A 17,474-nucleotide genomic window follows, 5' to 3' on the forward strand; every position below is an offset into this window, starting at 1 on the left:
CATACAACATGTGATCTTTTGTAACTGGCTTCTTTCACTTAGCATAATGTTTTCAAGGTTCATTTGTGTTGTTACAGGTATCAGTACTTCATTCCTTTTTACTGCTGAATAATATTCCATTGTGTGGATGTACCACATTTTGTTTATTCACTTATCAGCTGATGGACATTTGGATTATTTCCACTTTGCAGCCAGTATGAATAATCCTGCTATGAACATTCATGCACAAGTTTCTGTGTGAACATAGTTTTCAATTCTCTTGGGTACATACCTAGGAGTGGAATTGCTGGGTCATATGGTAACTCTACGTTTAACAATTTGAAGAACTTCCAAACTGCTTTCCAAAGTGACTGCACCATTTTACAATCCCACCAGGGTTTGCGGTTCTCTTTGGATATTCACAACAGCTTTCTAAGATTGGTATTATAATCTGCAACTTACAGTTAAGACCACCGAGGCTCAGAAAAGGTAAGTAACTTGGCTATTACTTCCAAATGCCAGGCTCTTCCCTCTGTGACCAACGGCCAAGTATTAACCCTGTATCCCCAGTGAACAACTGTGTTTCTCACCCTTTTACCTCTATGCCTGCATCACCCTGATGAGAAATCTTTATGTGTTACAGGACGTGTCAGGAAATGCTGCATTTCTGGCCTTCACTCCTTTTGGGTTTGTTGTTCTGCAAGGAAACAAGAGGGTCCACTTCATTAAATGGTGAGTATCTTTATTTCCAAAACAGGCTTTTTATACCTCACCAACTGGGGAGGGCTGTGGTTCCCATGTCCTATGTCTGTGATTGGGCGAGTTCTGGTTCTGAGCCCTCTCCAAAGCCTTGCATCCATAATGGTAACTGGTGAAGGTAGTGGTCTCTTCTAGGGATCCTATGCTTCCACAGGGGTGTTCCTGAGAGCCAACAGCCTCTCCAGAGAGAGAAAGGGTATGGAAAGTTGGTTTCTGGGTAGGATGAGACGTCTAGAGCTGGAGCCAATGTTAGGGAAGCAAAGTTCCCATGAGAACTGAGTCCTTGGGACTGTCCCCCGCTGAGGACCATAGCATCTGCAGGGATGTTTACTCCTTACCCACTCTCCTAACGAAGGACGGCTTGCAATGACCCCTGGGGCAGATATAAGTTACCCTGTTGCTCTGGCAAAACACCCTCCTCGGACCAAACCCCACGGTGGGCACTGCCTGCAGGAGCACAGATGCTGCTCTGTCTCCTGTCCCTCTTCAGGGCTTAGGTGTCCTCAGCCTCCAAGAGTCACATCCCCACTCTTTCTTCCCTCCCCTGCCTCTTCCACTCCCAGTTCTAGCAGGCAAGAGCCACTGCTGCAGCCACAGCTGCTCGGAACTGCTTCCTCTCCGCCCATCGGTTGGGGTCTGTTCTGCTGCGTGGCTCTGTGAGCTGATGCTGCAGACTCTGGTTTGTTGATGGAGGTTTGGCTCTCCTAGAGACCCTTTTTCTGGCCCATGCAAACATCTTGCAGCCCCACGTTCCATGTTTTACTAAGCCCCTGTGATCTCTGAACCTTCCTGGGCCTTAGACTGCCAAGTCTAAGCTGGCCAGCTCCTCTCAGGGGCTTGGACAGGCGTCTTTCCTTGGCCCAGCAGAGCTCATCTAGGGAAGCCTGCTCCTGTCTTGTCTCCTCCGCCTTCTCAAGAAGAGCTAGCAGGGAACCTGATGACAGAGCTGCTCCCTGGTGAGCTTTCTGCTGGGGATGCTGCAGGCCAGCTCTCCTGTGACATCCTCTTCAGCTCCCCTGTTAGCTTGTGAACAGACACCCCCTTTCCAACCCTTGTGGCTCTTGTGAAGTTTGGCGACATGATCAACCACAGTGCTTGTGAAACTGCTCCCCAGACATGCCTGGCCAGGCCCCATTCCCCCAGAAAACCCCTTCCCAGGGTGGCCTGCTGCACTGGGCTAACTGGTGTGCTCCCTAACACACCCATTTGCTACCCCTTCTCAAGCTGGCCCACTCACTGCACTTCTTGGGTGAAGATGGTGAGGGTTTGCGGTCTTCTATCCAACAAGATACTTTTCAGAAAAAGACAATGAACAGGGTCAGGCCACCGCTCTCCCAGTGAGGAGCACTTGCTATTTGGAGACCTCTGGGTCGTCTGATGTTCCTTAGAAGGCCCGGATCCTGGCCACACTCCAACCAGGGTAGCTGTCTCATGAGGTGGCTGGTAGGGGGCATTTTAGCTAGAAACAGGTAGGACACACCCGGGCCTGTAGTCCCTAAAGTATCCTTACCCTCCAGAAGCCCTGCTGCTCACTGGGTTGTCCCAGACCCTTTTTCCTTCTATAGCTTCTCTCACAGCCCATTTCTTCAGGATGTCTCTTCATATGCCTCAACTTTAAAGTAATAGATGTAAATTTAATCACACTTCCAACAGAAAATTTCCTACTTTCCTATCTTGCTTATTGAAGCCTAGGATGATCTGTGTGCTTGTTTATTTATCAATCAATTGATATTTATTGTATTCTGTATGTGTATGAGAGATTGATTGATTGGGAGGGAATCTAACAGGGAAGGAATCCCATGTGGCTTGTACTAGCTCAGAACTGGTGGTCAGAAGTTGTGAGCTCTCATCCTGACCCAGCCATGATTTCCAGGGAACAGGTGACCTTCCTCTGTCCCCTGAGTTTTGTCCAGTAGTAAATTGGGTACATTGTTCTCACTACCTTTCTGCTACTTTCTAGGATATTGAGGAAATCTCCCTAGAAATCGCAAAGAGGAAGAAGCCAAGTGGAGGCAGATATGCATGGTTAGACCTCCTTGCGGGGTCCCAGTTGGGTAGAAAAATAAAGACTCTGCCCCCAGTGAGGTAGGAGGGCCTTCAGGCTCCAGAGGGTAGCTGTGTCAGGCCAATGGAAGGGAAGTGAGGAGTGACCAATGCTGAGGCCTAGTTCTCTGGCTCTCAGGGACATCCACCTAAGACCCTAGTCATTTTTCCATTTTGTAAATGTAACCAAGGCTGAGAGCAGTATGTGGAGGTGAGGTCTAAGTCGTGCCATGTGCAGTAACCATGTCCCTTCTTCTGATTTGTGTCTGTCCTGCGGGTGGATGTACCCCAGTATCCTGTTTGCCTCTTTTACTGCAGCCATTCACTGGGCTGGTGGCTTCAAGGATTTTTCTACAAAAACCCCTAAGCCCCTTTCCTGGTCAGTACGCTGCATGACTGTTCCATGTAATCTGTTCTCTCTCTTTGGTATGTTGCCCTGCCCCACTCCCTGAGATCGTTTGACATTTGTCTGCATTAAACTGCATTTTCCATCCAGTGGCACAGTCACCTGAAAGACTCAACTCCCTCAGAACCTGGTCGCATTGTTTTTCATTATTTGCTGTTATCTTGAACTTTGGCCTCATCAGCTACCTGTGGCATCTTACATTTGACAGTCCCATCCAGATAATGCACCTGTGTTATGAACCAAATCCCGAAATGGCCCAGGACCACTCTACCTAAACTCACTTCCCATGCAAACGTTTCCCTTTTACAGCCACTGTTGATGAGCCCGAAATCCTCCTATCACCCTATTATTATAGTGTGATTGACCAGAAAACTGTGGATTGAACTGTTTCAACAACTGTTCTCTAAGGCCCCTGCGCTGCTGTCTTGTTTCAGTTCTAATTTTGGCTAAAACTGTGTCTGTGCCTGGAGCCCCTTCCAGTCAGGGTGGGCTGTGCATCTACAAGACTTAGCTGTGAGCAAGTAGCCCACAGTGAGATGACGGGTGCTCTCTTTGTGCTTCTAGGAATGAGGTGACCAAGCTGAAATTTGAAGGAAAGACTTTTTATTTGTACGTAAGTCAGAAAGAGGTGAGTGCTGGCTTCCTCCTCTTCAGGGAGGGCTGGGGCACTGGGGTGGCTCCTGATGGCCAGGGCTGAACCAAAGTGGTCCATCCAGGCAGAGCTAAGCCCCCTGCATGCCAAGCCGGGACCAAGGTCAAGGCTGGAGGTGAGGAGACATGAGATGACGAGAGGTGGCTGTAGGTCCTGGAGCACAGGGACTTCCTCAGGGATGCTGGTGACCCTCAGAGGTTCCATACCTCCAGGAAGTACAGAGTAAGATTCTTTTGCTTCCATATGAAAATTCCAGGAAGATAATAAATACAAAAAAAAATTCCAGATGAGAGTGCCACTTTCTCTGGGGAGGGCTCACTTGGTTCAAGCGGTGCCAGCAGAGACTTACTCTGATTGGACCTGCCAGGTGTGCCCTTCTGCACTGAACTCAGCTCTGTCCTGTGGGTACTGCAGGCTTCTCTTCCCGCCAGGCAGCCCCTTCCCCATCTGAAGCCTCTCCCTGAGAGCACTGGGGAGCCTTCAGACAGCTCAGGGCTCAGTGTCCTGGCCCTCTTCACCACTTGCTTCACCATCCACACTCAGCTGTTTCTATGTGGGATTTTTTGTAGGAAAAGAAAATTATTCTCACATATTTTGCTCCAACTCCAGAAGCCTGCAAGCACCTCTGGAAATGTGGGATAGAGAACCAAGCCTTCTACAAGTGAGTGGACACTTGGGATGGGAACTGCCTTTATCAGGGCCAAAGCCATAGAAGCTACTTTTAGAGGAACAATGGGCAGGAAAGTTTGAGAAACTCTGACAAAGGAGACATGAGATGACAAGGCTGGGCTTCCTTATAAAACTCAGACCCCTTTCCGGGTGGCTGTCTGTACCACCTGGAGGGTCAGAGCTGATGTCTGGGAATGTGTGTCAGCGGAGTTGCCCAAGGCGTCTACCTTGCGATGTCGTTGGACAGCCCCCAGTGGCAAAGCAGTTCTGGGTCTTTTCAGGGTAAGGCTTGGGCCAGAGAAAGCCCATAGGTGCCTGACTTGAATAAAGCTGGCCCCTTGGAGCCATTCAGAGCCCAGAATACAAGAGCTCCATGAAGGAACAGGCGCAGCCCAGAGCAGCTCCCTAAGCCTTGGAGAGACTCTGGGGCCCGCTCCCCAGTGGGTGGCCTGGTGCTGAGCTGTGGTTGATACCAGCCCTTCCTGGTGTGTCACTGACAGAGGTGTTGCCAGTGACAGGCCAAGTGCTCAGGAGCTGGGGGTGGGGTAGCTGGAGGAAGCAAGGACTTGACTGTTACTGAGATAGCAGCTTTGGGGCAAAGGAGAGAGCTTAGCTTACCAAATGATTTTGTGAAGTATATTGAGGCTTTTGTGCCCAGTTTTCTTTTTTAAAGAAAAGATTTAAAAAGTTGTTATAAAAGCATTAGGGAGCAAAGAAATAGCCCATCGAGAAACTGGGGTGATGCCAGATAAAGTGTATTTTGCTAAAACCCTTGGTCTTGTTTTTAAAATAGAATGCCATGACTTATGCTTTAATAAGCTGCATCTTAATCAGAACAACGTAAGACAGAACGTGTGGTATATTCCTCCCCTGACAGGCCATAGTTCTCCCTCCAGTTACCTGAAGGATCCAGAGCAGAATTGCTCTGGGCTGGGAGGGCACCATCTTCCTCCCCACTCAACAGACTCTGCTACCTGCTGACTGCTGTGGGATGCTGGCCCCCAGAGGCTGTTTCTTGGGCAGGCTTTCTGAGTTGTATAATAAATTCTGTGCATTTGATACCAGAATCAGGGGTGAGTTGAATGGGCAGCCTGAATTCTCACCTGAGTGGGCTTCTTTCTTTTCATGGAGAAGACACTCGGAAGACTTCCATGTGGTCACATTTCCCTCCTATTCAGTCCCTGGCTGTCCAAGGAAAGCCAAGAAAACATTTCAGCACCATTTCTGGAGGCCCTCCTTTGTTTTTCCGTCTGAGCCATGGGAACAGAATTGTGCTTCTGAACCTGTGACCAAACTCAGTTTCTGAGTCTTTCCTTAACAGATTGCCAACATCCACACTGGAAACCAAGGCCACTTTTCACTGTTCTCCATGACTACTAATTAGGTGTTAAAAGCCTCTAGCCTGGGTCAGACCCCCATTTATGCCAAGTAGCTAGCAGGAGCCACTTCGGCCTCACTCAGAGTGTCTGTCATGGGCAGATCCCTGCCCTGCTTTTGGCCTAGTGCTTTGAAGGGAGCCGGTCAGACTCAAGAACGTGCTCAGATAAAAATAACTTTACGTGTCTAACACGTATTAAATATTTTAAACCAAAAAAAAAAAAAATGTGCTCAGACAGGAGAGTAAGTAGGCTCAGAGCCTCATGGAGCCCTGAGACAGGTGGGGATGGTGTCCCCAGCACCTGCTGTTCATGGATTATAGGGACAACTCCCTAAATATTCACTGCCCGCTCAGGACAAAGGCTTCAGACCAGTTCGGTTCCCAGCTGGGTTAGCACTACAGGCACCCAGGGCGTGTTGTGGATGGGGTCAGGTCTTAGGAGATTCAATCTGGGCAGCTCTGCCCAAGCTTCCCTTTCTAAGTGAGAGGAGGTACAGGGATCAGAGCAGTCACTCAAGGGTGGCTTCCAGAGTCTCCACCTCAGCTGTTCACAGCCTTGAAAGTGGTGTTAATGGGCTTTCTGGGGGAGGGCAAATGGTTCCAAGTTCAAACAAATGGTGGAACTTTTATTGAAGTTCAGCTAGTTTCTTCATTTCACAACTTCTCAGAGTCTCTAATGTGACAATATACTTTAGGTTCTCTCCAAGAAGGAGATGGAATAGGAAGGGCACTACTCTCTTCTCCACCCACAGTTACCCAGACATGGACACGAATTCTCAAATACTAGGACTGGAAGGGACTCCTGAGGTCAAGCAGTCCCAGCTCCACCATTTTATAGATAAGACTGAGGCTAAGAGAGGAAAAATTTGCCCAGGGTCACACTGCTAACCAGTGGCCTGGCTGAGATTCAGCAGGTGGCATTCTCTTTCCCTAACATTTATTCTCTCAGTCCCCATGGTGAACCCATGAGGCACTCTTGGGGAGCCCTCGCTCTCCTAATGTGGAAGTGGGTTGCAGCACGCCTGTCCATAGCACTGAGACCGTGAACACGGCCCTCAGGTGCTAAAGGAGAGTCAGAGACAAGCAGGGCTGTGAAGGGCCTTTTCCTGAAGGGTTTCTTCAAGTAGCCTTTGGAAGGAGCTAGGGACACAGCCTTAGGCTGTAAGGCATTGCAGGCCATCTCTTACACTGGACTTTGCCTTGCTGCAGAGCCTTAGGCTGTAAGGCATTGCAGGCCATCTCTCACACTGGACTTTGCCTTGCTGCAGGCTGGAGAAGTCAAGCCAAGTCCGCACAGTGTCCAGCAGCAATTTATTCTTTAAAGGGAGCCGGTTCCGATACAGGTAAATAGTGACAGTAAGTAACCGTTGTGGACCTATTTTGAGACCCTTCTCTGGAGAAGGGTGGCCCAGTGGTCCTTATCCTGAGAACAAAGACACTGGGAACCTCCAGAGAAGTGTGAGGTTTCCATCCGATTCTCCTGTCTCCTAACCCTTTGGCTATTTCTTTCCTTCCCTGCAAGCTGTTTGCCTGTAGGGGTTAAAATGTGTGTCTTCTCCTGCCCTTACAAAAGCAGCAAAATAAGAACTGTAAGAGTGATTCCTTTCATTTCTATATAAAGATTTCTTTTTTTTTGCAATATTTTTGGAACACGCTGGACAATGAGGAATCATTCCTAAATGAGGATGGAAGATCCCAAAGACCGCAGAGATAGAGAGCTGTCAGGACGCCTTAGAGCTCTTTACCCCAGCAAGCAAGCCCTACTCAGTGGCCTAAACATTGAGAAGGGGTAGGCCAAAGAGGCCACTTCCCGATTCAGCCCAAGTATCTGAGATCTTCAGAGGAGCTCAGTCCTGGAACACCGTCTCATGTCTTGCTGCTTGTTTTATTTATACTACTTATAGTGGCCGAGTTGCAAAGGAAGTAATGGAGTCCAGTGCCAAGATCAAACGGGAGCCACCAGAAATACACAGGTAAGCACCAGGGGCTTACCCCCAAACGAGGTCCAGCTCAGATCTCAGAATCTTAAAAGAGCCAGCAGTCTGAGTACTGTGAAGATTCTGGCCATGATGGCTTCCTAATAGGGCAGCAGGGTAAAGAGACCCATCTCAGCCAAAGGCATGGGAACAGGGTGACCCTGGAGAATGAGGGAAGGTGGGCTAATGCAGACAGTACATCAGACCCAGGAGCCACCTTCCTGGGTAATTCTCTACCATCATCCCAAGTCCTGAAATTGGTCATAGACCTTGGAGGACATGCCCAAGCAGCAAGATTTCATTGGCTCTGTAAACAGTCCATTACAGGAAGCCAGTCACACTAGGTCTGAAATAGTTTCAGGATCCATGCTTTATGTATAACTGTAAATCATGTATGTCCAGGAGGCCATCTCCTAAAACCTGGTAAGACTGAGGGAGAATATGATTGGCCAAAAGGTCTGGGGGTTGCCAACCAGACTGACCTCTGGGAATATGGGAGCATTACTACCTGCCTTCACACGGAGCCCCCTGCCACCAGCAGCCTCTGTGGGAAGTCAGAGGAGGCTGCATATCAGTCTTAGGCACATGTTTGGGAGCACCGCATATCCTGGGCTGTACTCTCTGACAATCCTGCCCAGGGACCAGTGGCACCATTGCCACACTAAAGAAAGGTTCGGGTGGGTCTGGGATATAAGGAGGTTGACAAGTTTGAAGTAGTGTCTCTGACTGGGATCCAGGGACTAAAGGCAGAAAGCAGGTATTAAAGATTTTTAAAAACAAAACAAAACTTAACACAGCCAGGCAATTCTAGTAACCAGTCCTCAACTCTGAGTCCTGACCACATTTGTCAGTGCACTAAGTCAACAGAATTCTTTTTTTCTTTAACCTCAGAGCAGGGATGGTCCCTAGCCGCAGCTGTCCCTCCATAACCCATGGCCCACGGCTGAGCAGTGTCCCCAGGACCCGGAGAAGAGCTGTTCACATCTCCATCATGGAAGGTGAGCATGAGCTCTGGAGATGACCTGGGGTTCCTCCAAGTTGTCACCCGGACCAGTTCCTCACAGGGACCTTGAAAAGAAGTGAATTTGCACTAGAGACAGCAGCAAGTTTCTCCAAAGGTCGGGAGAATGTGTCATCCCGTCAATGGGATCACCAGCTGGGTGTCAGGTGAAGGGTAATCCCATCCAGCCCTGACGGGCTGTGGTCCAGGAGGGGTTTGTAGATCTGAGAGTATTAGACTAAACCTTTGGGAGAGAACTTTGTACGTGGAAGCTACCAGGTTCCATGCAGTTCTGAAATTGATTTCCATCAGAGGCTTTCTTTCACTTGTGTTCCAGATCTGATAACCAGTTTCCACAGCTTAAAGGATCAGGGTGGCTGAGGCAGGTAACCAAGAAATGAAAACTCTTGGTTCTGAAGCATTCCAGTAGCTGCCACCACCTTCTACTTCAGTTGTAGAAATCTGTCCTCTTGCTATCTGAATTCTTTAACATTGTCTCAGGAAATCCAATATGCCCCTTCTCTCTCTACCGTTCCCTCGCTCTGGAGGAGGTGGAGGTGGGAAGAGAGACAAAGTCTGTGTATTTTCACTGAACGAGATGACCCAGTAGCTGGGGTTGATACCTCTCCAGTCTCTGGGCAGTTTATACTGTTAGGAGACTCTGGGAAGATTGCCCTCCAGCTGGAGTCACTGACCCAGCTTGCCCCACAGGCTTGATACAGGTATAGAGTTGAGTGCCTTCCTTCCTAACGACAACATTTTGTTTGTTTTGTTGGGTTTTTTAAAATTATTTATTTATTTATTTTTGGCAGCGTTGGGTCTTTGTTGCTACGCGCAGGCTTTCTCTAGTTGCGGCGAGCGGGGGCTACTCTTCGTTGTGGTGCGCGGGCTTCTCATTGCGGTGGCTTCTCTTGTGGAGCATGGGCTCTAGGCGCGTGGGCTCAGTAGTTGTGATGCATGGGCTTAGCTGCTCCGCGGCACGTGGGATCTTACTTCCCTGACCAGGGATCGAACCCATGTCCCCTGCATTGGCAGGCGGATTCTTAACCACTGCGCCACCAGGGAAGTCCCCTGAAGACAGTGTTTTGTAGGACCTCAGAAGATCTCAAGCAGCAGTACACAGCAGTAGGACTGCTTCAAACCTGTCCCTTTCCTGGAAGCTGGGGAGGGAAGGCCCTCTGCCCCTTCTGTGGGAATGCTGCTTGTTAATGAAAATGAAGAATCGCTTAGGTTAGGAAGGACATTGCTCTGCTGCTCCTCCGGGAGGATCTCTGGTTTGTGTTTAGGATTTTACAATGTGTCACTGACTCTGCATCACCTGAGTATGTTGTAAAACTACAAACAGTCTAGGGGTTGAGAACCCTGGCTGGACAACCACCATCAAAGGCCTTATTTATGTGAGTACCTTAGTTGCTCCATTTGTAAAACCCCATGGGTTTCGAGGAAGCTGATCTACGTGCAAGTACTTTAAAGAGATGAAAGCATTTACTGGGCAGGCAGCAAGCACAATGCAAAGAGCCGTGGTCAGGAAGTCAAGGATGAGGTCAAAATAGGAACTCTGCCACACATTTTTCTGGGCAGGTTGCTTAACCTCTCTGAGCCTGTTGCCCCCACTGTAGAAAGGGGTGGGGGGGTGAGGGAGGGTGCCTTGGAAACTCCCAAGTATAATCGCTATGCAAGGTATGGAATTATTGAGGTCTGGCCATCATCAGACACAGCCCCCTGGTTTTCCCTCCTATCTTAGGCTGAGCAGGAGAAGTGAGTCCAGCTCTCTTATTTTGGGGTGTGCATCTCAGGAAAGTGGACTGTCTTCTCCTCTTTTGAGGAAACATAACTTTCTCCCCTCTCTGTGGCCCTTGTTCCCATCTGTCCTGAGGCTGAAGCCACCAGGTTCATCCCAAGGCTCTTGCAGAAAGTCGGGACAGCTGTCCTCCCAGAGAAAAGGCCACCCCCTGGGGGAAGCTGGCCCTAATGCAGGTATCGCATAGAAGAGCAGCCTCAGGCACTACTGCTCCCCAGCATATGGAAGAATGTCCAGTAAAACCAGCATTCCCAGAAGAGGGAAGACTGAGGCCATCCATGTGGGGATATAACTCATTTGGAGTAGCTGCCAAGCAGGGTTAGCAGAACAACTCAGAGGTGGGGAGAACCATCCTCAAGCTCCCCCAAGACGAGCTGTGAGGCTGCCTCAGTTCCCAACCAGCTCTGGCTGTGCCTTCAGCCTCCTCCCAGAACCTGTCTTCTCCCATTGTAGCAGCAGTAGGCTCCTCAACATCCAAAACTGTCACCCATGCTTACAAAATGCCAGGAGAGGGTGCAGAAAGCTATTAGAGCAGAGACCCCCCCCACACCCCAGGGCCAGGGCACGGCCTCAAAAGCTTAGGCTCAGAACTTCACACCTGGCAGATTATAACACAGCAGGCCTCCACGTGCTACTCCCCAAGCCAACGTGCTCCTTACACCCCGTGCCCAGTGGTGCCTATAGACAAGCACAGTCTTCATCCCTGGTCATGGCCCTCGGGGGCCATTAGACTCAGAAGGGCACGGGTAGCAGCTCAGAACTGCCCTGGCAGGAATGAAACTCACAGGCAGAATGTAATTCAGGGTGAGGAGAGGCAGATGGACATCCGGTTGGATGTGAAAAAAAATACAAGAGTTTAGCAGCTGAGTGGCTCTATCAGTGCAGGGATCATCAAGTCTGCGGAAATAAAGAATGGATTATTTCATTAATCCATTGTGATGGTGAGACTTCAGCTGCATCATCTCTCAAGAGGGGGTTTTGCCTTTAAAGCACCTAACACGGCTGACCCTCACTGTTCACCCCAACCAGGCAGGGAAGGGTGGGAGGGACGCGATGGGGACCTCAGAGGAAGGACACAAACCATCAAAACTCCCAGGAAGTTGTGGACATTTGAAATTGGTTCACGCTTCATCAGGGATTGTCTTTCCTGTAGTCCATACGGCACATAAATTAATATCACAGAAACCATTTGCCTTTTCCAGGGGAAAGCTTTGTTTGCTATCTCCAAAAACAGTGGGGAAAATTGCAAAAACATTAACGTAACGTTACAGCTTGAATGAAACCATGTAATCTCAATGAGCTGAGACCCTTAAAAAGAAGATTGCATTGGTTGGCCCTGCCCTCTGCTCTCAGGGATGCCAAGATAACACGTTATTAGCACAGGCCTGACCCAGAGAGGACGCTCAGGTATGTCAGTTCCTTTCACCCATTGTGCCCCATGGGGCAGCCAGACAAATAGCGTAGATCCCAGTGGAGGAGGGGACGCAGCCCATTTCCAGCCCCAGAGCCACCGCCTCACACTTCAGAGCCACCCAACCCAAAGCCATTTTCTTTGTAGCTTCACATCCTGAATTTTCTAGGACAGTCCCGATTTCCCCTATTCTCTGGGATTATTCCCTGCCCTCTCTGTTCCTCACCCTCTGAGAGGTCTGGGGCCCTTATACGGGCCTCAGGGAAACAGCTACTGGCTGGGAAAGCATTACCTTTTATAGCTCTAAGTCCTTCTGACTGAATCCAGTCCCCTGATAACACTGGCCTCTCAGAGCTGCTCTTTCCCTGCAGCTCAGTCTGCTCTGAGACTCTCAGAGCCAACCTTTTCTCTCCAGCATGGGAGGCACTCGACAGGGCTGCCGTGGCGTGAGAGCAGTTGGTTTCCCATCCTTTCCCTCTGTACCTTCCCTGCCTGGCTGGTTCCCATGAAGAGATCAGCTGGTTTCCACTGAAGAAGTACCTGCCTTCCTGGGCCACCATGGGGAAGAGCCTGATTAAGATTCACACCAGAGTCCGAGTTCAGCTCCGGTTGACTAATCACTGCCTTCGGCCCCTGAGTGTGCGCATCCTGAGGATGGGGCCCCGGCTCCAGGGTAGGCTCCTGACCACTGTGCCCCCTGGCCCACTGGGAGCCACCTCTGGGCAAGGAGATCAGCTGGAGCACCTCCAAGGTAAAAAGACACCCTCTGTTTTGCTGTGCCCCTCACCCAGATCCCACCCACGGCACCCACCCCATCCATCCCAGAATAACACGTTTGAGGCGAGTGGTGGTTTCTAGTGAAACCTGAAATTCTGTACAGGACTAACCTAGCATAGGAATAACCTTAACTTTACAGGTGAGGTCTGTTGAGGGAACAGAAGACTAACAAACATTCACTGAGTAATTTTGTTTGTCAGGCTCTCTACTTAGAAATACATATGTAGCCATTATCTTGTTTACTGAGAGCACCAACAACTCACTCTAATGTGGCTTCTGGTGTCCCTCAGATTTGCTCTTTCTGATGTCACAGCCTTTGCCTCTCACCTTCCCCAGCAAGCTTAGGGCTGAATTGTAGGCCAGGCTATGATTGCACTAAGTGGCTTCCGGCAGCTATGCTGGTCATACATTGGAAGATCTGGCAGTCAGAGCTGTCCTTGTGAGGGAACAGCCCTTGAAAGGGTGTGAGGTGCCCTGTGCAACGGGGCTGAGGTTCCAGAGAACAGGGAGCCAGAAGAGTACTTGGGAAAGGAGCTGAGCCAGCAACATGTAAGGTCAGAGCCTGGAAAGGTTTGTTTTATCAGAAACCCATTTCACACTCCCAGGTACTGTTTCTCATGCTACACACGTGCAAATGGGGGAAGAAGGGAGGAACACTGGGGAAAGCAGAGAGCGGAGGAACATCAAAGGCTCTGGAACAAGGGACAGTCTCTTAATTTCACCTATTTCACAACAGTTTCTTGGGCAATTGGGACCTAAGTCTAAGGCAGGTGCAGGCTGTTGACTTAATTCATCCTGGCCTGTTGTTCCACTCCCCGGAATCCAACTGCATGATCATTAGCACCACGGAATAGAAAGAGGCTTGGATTCTACCCTTGTCTTTGCCAGTAACAACCAACCACGTGACTGTAACCTCTTGCCCTCACCACTTCATGAAGTTGTTTAAAGATAAAATGGAGGTGCTTTAAAAAGTTTAAAACATTATACAAATTTAAGTATTTTATAGCATAGGGACAAAGGAAATACAGCCAAGACCGTGCAGCTTCTGAAAGCAGGAGCCGAGAGCTGCGGCTAGTATACTAATGGTGAGGTGGTGGGGAGCAGAGGCGGATAGCAGGGGGCTGCCATCTCCCCTGCCCATGCCAGCCACTCGTTCGTAACCCAGGGTTCATTCCTATGGAGAATCTTTTACTGTGTGTATGCCGAGACGGGCTACAGCAGGCTGGGCAGGCAGGAGGCCTGGCTGCAACTGGCTACCTACCAAGGAAGCCAAGGAAGACGAGATACACTGTTTCTGAAATGTTACTGCCACCTTTTAAAAGAGACCTTGGGGCTTCTGAAGCCAGCCCAGAACCAGAAAACTCTGTAATCGGCTCTGGTTAGGTCTTACCTTTACTAGCTGGGTGTCCAGCTGTCTGGGGCAGTCAGGGTCGATTTCAGAGCAACAGAAGGGGACGAGCTTCTCTGGATGTGAACCACAAAAGCAGGGAGAGCCACTCTGGAACCACCAATATGGCCAGGAGTAGAAAATACAGACACTGAACTTGAAACAAGAAGCCATTTCCTTGGGAGCACTATGACATGGGCCACACTTGGTGACTCTGAGCTCTGACATCCTCTGGCCTGGGTGGCTGCTGTTTGGTTGAGGGGGGTAACCAGCTCCTGTTCTTCCCTACTAGAGCTTTGAGCCCTGGAAAGAAAGAAACGTTCCATCTAAGAAAGTAAAGAGATAATGAGTAGTTTTAGGGGCAGAAGACCCTTTCTCCTAACTAATGTAAGAGAATTTCCCACTGATGCAACAAGATAGTCTCAGAGACCACTCTGTACTCTGGAGTAGCTAAAGCAAGGGGAGCTGTTAGCCTGTTCTGGACCCGCCTCAGTCTAAGGTGAAAAGAGAGGGAGAGCACTTAGGAAGAGCAGATCAGGTTTTTACCTCCCACAAAGTCAGGACAGCTAGAACTGGGAGGCTAAGGAGACTGATAGCAACTGCAGAAATCCAAAAGATGAGCTCATGAACTCAAGGAGCTGTGTGCCGGGTTGTTAGGAGGACACTCAGCTCCAGAATCTGTATTTGATGAGGCCCAGCTGGGCAAAACACAGTCTCCTCCACATTCCTGCCTCTCAAGGCCCTCGGCTCCCTGAACCATGACCCCAGCTCTGGTTGGGTCAGGGATAGTCTGCGATTCTCTTTCAAATTGGGCTAAAGGCAGGCCCAGGACACCAAAGGCAGGAAAGGCAGAATCTTTAACCAATATGACCAAAACTATAAGCAAAAAGAAAGAAACTTTCAACCAATGCCACTCTAGTTCCTGCTGCTTCTCTTGTCCTATTCTTGATACATCAAAACAGAGTGCAGTGGCCATTGCTGCTGGTCACGTGGGGCGTGCAAAGGGGCTTCTCCTAAGATTTTAGTGACCAGATAAAGCAAGGTAGGTGCTGCCTCTGCCTGACAGCGAAGTGGGTGCCGGCACACAGAAGGCCTGCTCATTTTCCTTTTGCCTTTCCAGGCCTCGAGTCCCTACGGGACAGTGCCCACTCCACCCCGGTACGTTCCTCCTCCCACGGGGACACTTTCCTGCCTCACGTGAGAAGCAGCCGGGCAGACAGCAATGAGCGAGTCGCCGTGATAGCGGATGAGGCCTACAGCCCTGCAGACAGCGTGCTGCCCACCCCTGTGGCCGAGCACAGCCTGGAGCTGATGCTGCTTTCCCGGCAGATCAATGGGGCCACCTGCAGCATTGAGGAGGAGAAGGAGTCTGAGGCCAGCACCCCAACTGCTGCAGAGATGGAGGCCCTTGGGGGAGAGCTGAGGGCCCTGTGTCAGGGGCACGGCAGGCCAGAGGAGGAACAGGTGAATAAGTTTGTTTTAAGTGTCCTCCGTTTGCTCCTTGTGACCATGGGACTCCTCTTTGTTTTGCTCCTCCTCCTGATCATCCTTACTGAGTCCGACCTTGACATTGCCTTTTTCCGCGATATCCGCCAGACCCCCGAGTTTGAACAATTCCACTATCAATACTTTTGTCCCCTCAGGCGATGGTTTGCCTGCAAAATCCGCTCAGTGGTGAGCCTGCTCACTGACACCTGAGAAGGCATGAATCCTCCCAATAACTAGCCAGGTGGACCAAGGAGCCCGGCTACCCATTCCCAGCAATGGGACCCATCGCGGAACCATCGGCACATGTACCAAGTCCTCCTCTCATGACTCAAAGTCCACAGCCTAGGAGGGTCGTTTCCCAGAAGAAGAAAGGGATAGGCTCATGCCTTGTCTAAACTAACTGGGAAAACTCATTTCCTTCAGAGGTTCTTTCAAGAAAGGCTCGGCAACTCTGTTTCTCATCCTCCCAATTTGCAGGATAAAATTTTTGGTTTTGAATTTTGATTTTTCATAGATGTGTATTATTTTGAAAATATCAAAAATAATTTATTTTATTACTGATTCTCGCAGTAGTGTCACCTAGTAGACGGGACACTAGTTGGAGACTACTAGAGAGCTGTTGTCTTCTGTATTCTGCAGGAGCTTTCCTACTCAGTTCCAGTAGACTCATCACTGCAGCCTCAGCGGGGCAGGCCAGGGGTCTGGACAATGGGGACTGTCTAGGTTTTCTTCCCAGACAGAGCTTTTAAAAAAAAGTACACATCCGTGTAGAATGATTAAATGGAAAGTTGCTTCTTATGACGGTCTGAGTTGGATTTTCTTTTCCTTTTATTTCTTTCAAATCTGAAAGATGCAGAGTGGGCATCTGAAGGGACCACCACCACTACAGCAGCAGCAGCAGGGGTGGGGTAAGTCTGTCCCCTTAGACTAGATCCTAGTGGGCATCACCAAGAGTTTTGTATACTGAACTTAGACCTCTGTGGGGTTTTTCTCTGAAGAACCTCAAGACTTTTATAGTGCTCCAGAAGCATTAGGTGAATTCGGTGGTGCCAGGGATAGAACTGTCAGAAATGCAGGACTAAGTTTAACAGAAACCAGAGCTAAGGTACCTGAGAGACTGTTGAGATCACAGAGCAGTACTTATTTTGTACAACACCGTCCCCCCAAAAAAAGACTATTTCAATTTATATTTTAACAACAAAATGTATTTTCTTATCAATTCATATTTTGTTTTTACTTTATGGATTAAGAAAAATAGAGCCTGACGAACTTAAACGATACAAGGAAGAAACTGATCCTGAGAATGAAAAGCTTCAGAAAATAGAATTCCAAGATCAACAAACAGCCTGGGAAGGGACCAGGAAAAGAATCTCTTTAAATAGGAGTTCTAAGAGATGCCTACAAAAGAAGGTGAATGTGGCAGAAACCAAGACTTAGATGTAGAAATCCTGCCCCCTAGCGTCATCCTCTGCACTGGGAAAATGAAAGTTGTAGGAAAGCACTTGCCATCCTTGCCCGAGGGGCGCCGTGGAAGCATGCAGAAGCGCAGCATGTGGAGGGTGAGTGTGGGGTCCGAGGCCCAAGCTCTGCAACTCTTACAGCCACTCACACACAAGATCTTGTTTTCATCTCAGGGAGAGATTTCTAAGTCATCTGGGGCCTGAGGACTTATGTAAGGACAGTCAGTGGACATATTCCTGGGACCCACATGACAGTGGAGCAGCTGCTGACACCCTGTGATGCTGGGC

At 49.4% G+C, this 17,474-nt stretch overlaps 1 protein-coding gene across 6 annotated transcripts in view; it reads left to right on the forward strand.

The window, feature by feature from the left end:
* Nucleotides 1-16,657, forward strand: part of FRMD5 (FERM domain containing 5) — a gene marked incomplete at both ends in the record, with an annotated part of 356,038 nt that extends 339,381 nt beyond the window's left edge. For 2 of the 6 annotated variants that reach the window (XM_082617372.1, XM_082617374.1), the window contains 7 exons: nt 623-711; nt 3,752-3,815; nt 4,409-4,500; nt 7,155-7,229; nt 7,791-7,859; nt 8,754-8,860; nt 15,359-15,936. In XM_082617372.1, coding sequence (XP_082473498.1) covers nt 623-711; nt 3,752-3,815; nt 4,409-4,500; nt 7,155-7,229; nt 7,791-7,859; nt 8,754-8,860; nt 15,359-15,936 — 1,074 coding nt within the window. Of the gene's footprint in view, nt 1-622; nt 712-3,073; nt 3,161-3,751; nt 3,816-4,408; nt 4,501-7,154; nt 7,230-7,790; nt 7,860-8,753; nt 8,861-15,358; nt 15,937-16,582 lie in introns of those variants that run through there. The other 4 variants (XM_082617375.1, XM_082617373.1, XM_082617376.1 and 1 more) reach the window with 4 other exon arrangements.
* Nucleotides 16,658-17,474: the final 817 nt, after the last annotated feature.

This window comes from Mesoplodon mirus (genome assembly GCF_964341445.2).
Source record: "Mesoplodon mirus genome assembly, chromosome: 4".
Taxonomy (NCBI): Eukaryota; Metazoa; Chordata; class Mammalia; order Artiodactyla; family Ziphiidae; genus Mesoplodon; species Mesoplodon mirus.